The 5,727-nt window shown below is 56.8% G+C and overlaps 1 protein-coding gene across 1 annotated transcript in view; it reads right to left on the bottom strand.

The window, feature by feature from the left end:
* Positions 1-1,830: 1,830 nt before the first annotated feature.
* The window catches only part of LOC137306875 (calcium-binding and coiled-coil domain-containing protein 1-like), a 56,370-nt gene continuing 52,473 nt past the window's right edge, over positions 1,831-5,727 (bottom strand). Inside the window, exons 14-15 of the mRNA XM_067976265.1 lie at positions 3,508-3,649; positions 1,831-2,003 (exon numbers count right to left, since the gene is read on the bottom strand). Coding sequence (XP_067832366.1) covers positions 1,831-2,003; positions 3,508-3,649 — 315 coding nt within the window. The remainder of the gene's footprint in view (positions 2,004-3,507; positions 3,650-5,727) is intronic.

The following is a 5,727-nucleotide window of genomic DNA, read 5'->3' as shown; positions in this document are numbered from 1 at the left end:
TCACTCCCTTAAAAGAATGGGTCGGAATTTTTAACAGCCCATTCATTGCAAGTGGAATAAAATTCACTCGCTCCGACAAGAGACAGACAGGACGTTTTAAACGACACTGCGCTCCCGTGTAATGGAATACTGACAGGCTTGCTCCCATCCCCCCCCAACCCCGAGTCAGGCATCAATTTTTAACCCCTCCCTCACCAACCCCCTCTCCCCCTTCGCCCGAAGGCCCCGAATCTAACCGGGGTACACCTCAATTGCGATGAGTTCAAACGGTGAGTGAAAGGCAGGTCTACAATTTATGTGCAGCTGCTTTCGCGACCTCAGGACGTCCCAAAGCGCTCCCTCGGTGCTGACCCCTCCGACAGTGCGGCGCTCCCTCAGTGCTGGCCCCTCCGTCAGTGCAGCGCTCCCTCAGTGCTGGCCCTCCGACGGTGCGGCGCTCCCTCAGTGCTGGCCCCTCCGACAATGCGGCGCTCCCTCAGTGCTGACCCTCCGACAGTGCAGCGCTCCCTCAGTACTGACCCTCCGACAGTGCAGCGCTCCCTCAGTACTGACCCTCCGTCAGTGCAGCGCTCCCTCAGTACTGACCCTCTGACAGTGCGGCGCTCCCTCAGTGCTGGCCCTCCGACAGTGCGGCACTCCCTCAGTGCTGGCCCTCCGACAGTGCAGCGCTCCCTCAGTGCTGGCCCTCCGACAGTGCAGCGCTCCCTCAGTGCTGGCCCTCCGACAGTGCGGCGCTCCCTCAGTACTGACCCTCCGTCAGTGCAGCGCTCCCTCAGTACTGCCCCCTCCGACAGTGCGGCGCTCCCTCAGTACTGACCCTCCGACAGTGCGGCGCTCCCTCAGTGCTGACCCTCCGACAGTGCGGCACTCCCTCAGTGCTGACCCTCCGACAGTGCGGCGCTCCCTCAGTACTGACCCTCCGACAATGCGGCGCTCCCTCAGTGCTGACCCTCCGACAGTGCAGCGCTCCCTCAGTACTGACCCTCCGACAGTGCAGCGCTCCCTCAGTACTGACCCTCCGTCAGTGCAGCGCTCCCTCAGTACTGACCCTCTGACAGTGCGGCGCTCCCTCAGTGCTGGCCCTCCGACAGTGCGGCACTCCCTCAGTGCTGGCCCTCCGACAGTGCAGCGCTCCCTCAGTGCTGGCCCTCCGACAGTGCAGCGCTCCCTCAGTGCTGGCCCTCCGACAGTGCGGCGCTCCCTCAGTACTGACCCTCCGTCAGTGCAGCGCTCCCTCAGTACTGCCCCCTCCGACAGTGCGGCGCTCCCTCAGTACTGACCCTCCGACAGTGCGGCGCTCCCTCAGTGCTGACCCTCCGACAGTGCGGCGCTCCCTCAGTGCTGACCCTCCGACAGTGCGGCGCTCCCTCAGTACTGCCCCCTCCGACAGTGCGGCGCTCCCTCAGTACTGACCCTCCGAGAGTGCAGCGCTCCCTCAGTACTGACCCTCCGACAGTGCAGCGCTCCCTCAGTGCTGACCCTCCGACAGTGCGGCGTTCCCTCAGTACCGACCCTCCCACAGTGCGGCGCTCCCTCAGTACTGACCCTCCGACAGTGCGGCGCTCCCTCAGTACTGCACTGGGAGTGTCGGCCTGGATTATGGGCTCAAGTCTCAGGAGTTGGGGCTCGAACACATGAGCTTCTGACTCAGAGGGGAGAGAGAGACCCCACTGAGCCACCGCTGACAGCTGGAAACACCGTGACCCACTCTGAGCCCCACACACAGAGTTGGGGAGGGCCCAGGCTCCGCCCCTGGCCTGTGCTGGGTTAGCTGATTGCACACCCAGTGTGGGAAGTGATACACACACACACACACACACACACACACAGTTAGGGAGGGGTGGGGAACAAAAACAGCCGGGGTTCCTGCTCCTGCTTGCAAAGTGCACGCGGGCGTGTTGTGTTGCGGGATCGGAGATCGTCTGTGGCGCTGCCTCCACAGTCGAATAGTCGGCACACGCTCACGTTCAAGGCTTGTTCCCTGGAGCATCGATGGGTGCTCCCTGCAAGGAGTCAGGCGGGGCCTCAAACGTTCAGGGGGAATTGACCCCCTCTTAATATCTCCCCAGCGACCCCGCCCCCCACCGCCGTACTCTGTATCTAACCCTGCACCTGCCCCTGGGAGTGTTGGATGGGACAGTGTAGAGGGAGCTTTACTCTGTATCTAACCCTGTACCTGCCCTGGGAGTGTTTGATGGGACAGTGTAGAGGGAGCTTTACTCTGTATCTAACCCTGTACCTGCCCCTGGGAGTGTTTGATGGGACAGTGTAGAGGGAGCTTTACTCTGTATCTAACACTGTACCTGCCCTGGGAGTGTTTGATGGACAGTGTAGAGGGAGCTTTACTCTGTATCTAACCCTGTACCTGCCCCTGGGAGTGTTTGATGGGACAGTGTAGAGGGAGCTTTACTCTGTATCTAACCCTGTACCTGCCCTGGGAGTGTTTGACGGGACAGTGCAGAGGGAGCTTTACTCTGTATCTAACCCTGTACCTGCCCTGGGAGTGTTTGATGGGACGGTGTAGAGGGAGCTTTACTCTGTATCTAACCCTGTACCTGACCCTGGGAGTGTTTGATGGGACGGTGTAGAGGGAGCTTTACTCTGTATCTAACCCTGTACCTGCCCTGGGAGTGTTTGATGGGACAGTATAGAGGGAGCTTTACTCTGTATCTAACCCTGTACCTGCCCTGGGAGTGTTTGACGGGACAGTGTAGAGGGAGCTTTACTCTGTATCTAACCCTGTACCTGCCCTGGGAGTGTTTGATGGGACAGTGTAGAGGGAGCTTTACTCTGTATCTAACCCTGTACCTGCCCTGGGAGTGTTTGACGGGACAGTGTAGAGAGAGCTTTACTCTGTATCTAACCCTGTACCTGCCCTGGGAGTGTTTGATGGGACAGTGTAAAGGGAGCTTTACTCTGTATCTAACCCTGTACCTGCCCTGGGAGTGTTTGACGGGACAGTGTAGAGGGAGCTTTGCTCTGTATCTAACCCTGTACCTGCCCTGGGAGTGTTTGATGGGACAGTGTAGAGGGAGCTTTACTCTGTATCTAACCCTGTACCTGCCCCTGGGAGTGTTTGACGGGACAGTGTAGAGGGAGCTTTACTCTGTATCTAACCCTGTACCTGCCCTGGGAGTGTTTGATGGGACAGTGTAGAGGGAGCTTTACTCTGTATCTAACCCTGTACCTGCCCCTGGGAGTGTTTGACGGGACAGTGTAGAGGGAGCTTTACTCTGTATCTAACCCTGTACCTGCCCTGGGAGTGTTTGACGGGACAGTGTAGAGGGAGCTTTACTCTGTATCTAACCCTGTACCTGACCCTGGGAGTATTTGACTGGGCAGTGGGTGCCTGAGATGGGATGGTGTCCCATTCCACGATACTGAAATCCTTAATCCTGAACAGGCACCAGATACCCCCCAGTCCTCTCCCACCGTCCTCTCCTCTCCTCTCCTCTCCTCTCCTCTCCTCTCCACCCCACCCTTCCACCCCTCCCCTCCTGCCAGTACTGTCTGGCCTCTCCGTCATCTCCGAGGTCCGTGCTGTGACATACCTCACTCCCGAGTCCCTCGCTGGCTCGGGCTCCGACACCACGTGGCTTGGATCGGTCGTTCGTGCCGTGTGATCCCAGCTCTCCGGCTCCTCGACTCCCTGATGAGGGGGGTGGGGAGAAACGGAATTCAAAAATTAGACTTGAAATGAGGCAACATCTGGAGTTTGGCATCACCTGGCGCGTTGGGCGAGCCGCAGGCGGGAAACCCCACCTCCTGAACATCTGGATTCGCGCCCCTGCAGAAGATAGCCGAGTCTGGGAGAATCATCCGATGACAAATCCCCTCCCCTCGCCCCACGTCGGGATCGAACTAGACTTTAGCGTAGTTAAACATCCCCGAGACGCTTCACAGGAGCGTAAATCAGACAAAATTTGACACCGAGCCACATGAGGAGATATTAGGGACAGGTGACCACAAGCTCGGTCAAAGAGGTAGGTTTTAAGGAGCGTCTTAAAGGAGGAGAGAGAGAGAGAGGCGGAGAGGTTTCGGGAGGGAATTCCAGAGCTCGGGGCCCGGGCAGCCGAAGGCACGGCCGCCAATGGTGGGAGCGATGGAAATCAGGGGATGGACAAGAGGCCGGAATTGGAGGAGCGCAGAGATCTGGGAGGGTCGTAGGGGCTGGAGGAGGTTACAGAGATAGGGAGGGGGGCGAGGAGACCATGGAGGGGATTTGAACACGAGGATGAGAATTTTAAAATCGAGGCATTGCCGGACCGGGAGCCGATGTGGGTCAGCGAGCACAGGGGGTGATGGGCGAACGGGACTCGGTGCGAGTTAGGATACGGGGCTGTCAGTCCTGTTATACAGTCAGTGCTGGGACACTCAGCCCTGTAATACACACAGTCAGTGCTGGGACACTCAGTCCTGTTATACACACAGTCAGTGCTGGGACACTCAGTCCTGTTATACACACAGTCAGTGCTGGGACACTCAGTCCTGTTATACACACACAGTCAGTGCTGGGACACTCAGTCCTGTAATACACACACAGTCAGTGCTGGGACACTCAGTCCTGTTATACACACAGTCAGTGCTGGGACACTCAGTCCTGTTATACACACAGTCAGTGCTGGGACACTCAGTCCTGTTATACACACACAGTCAGTGCTGGGACACTCAGTCCTGTAATACACACACAGTCAGTGCTGGGACACTCAGTCCTGTTATACACACAGTCAGTGCTGGGACACTCAGTCCTGTTATACACACAGTCAGTGCTGGGACACTCAGTCCTGTTATACACACAGTCAGTGCTGGGACACTCAGCCCTGTTATACACACAGTCAGTGCTGGGACACTCAGCCCTGTTATACACACAGTCAGTGCTGGGACACTCAGTCCTGTTATACACACACAGTCAATGCTGGGACTCTCAGTCCTGTTATATACACACAGTCAGTGCTGGGACACTCAGTCCTGTTATACACACAGTCAGTGCTGGGACACTCAGCCCTGTTATACACACACAGTCAGTGCTGGGACACTCAGTCCTGTTATACACACAGTCAGTGCTGGGACACTCAGTCCTGTTATACACACAGTCAGTGCTGGGACACTCAGTCCTGTTATACACACACAGTCAGTGCTGGGACACTCAGTCCTGTTATACACACAGTCAGTGCTGGGACACTCAGTCCTGTTATACACACAGTCAGTGCTGGGACACTCAGTCCTGTTATACACACAGTCAGTGCTGGGACACTCAGTCCTGTTATACACACAGTCAGTGCTGGGACACTCAGTCCTGTTATACACACACAGTCAGTGCTGGGACACTCAGTCCTGTTATAGACACAGTCAGTGCTGGGACACTCAGTCCTGTTATACACACACAGTCAGTGCTGGGACACTCAGTCCTGTTATACACACACAGTCAGTGCTGGGACACTCAGTCCTGTTATACACACAGTCAGTGCTGGGACACTCAGTCCTGTTATACACACACAGTCAGTGCTGGGACACTCAGTCCTGTTATACACACAGTCAGTGCTGGGACACTCAGTCCTGTTATACACACACAGTCAGTGCTGGGACACTCAGTCCTGTTACACACAGTCAGTGCTGGGACACTCAGTCCTGTTATACACACAGTCAGTGCTGGGACACTCAGTCCTGTTATACACACACAGTCAGTGCTGGGACACTCAGTCCTGTTATACACACAGTCAGTGCTGG

The sequence above is a fragment of the Heptranchias perlo genome, chromosome X, assembly GCF_035084215.1.
Source record: "Heptranchias perlo isolate sHepPer1 chromosome X, sHepPer1.hap1, whole genome shotgun sequence".
NCBI classification, from domain to species: domain Eukaryota; kingdom Metazoa; phylum Chordata; class Chondrichthyes; order Hexanchiformes; family Hexanchidae; genus Heptranchias; species Heptranchias perlo.
This window is presented reverse-complemented; position numbering and strand designations above follow the sequence as displayed.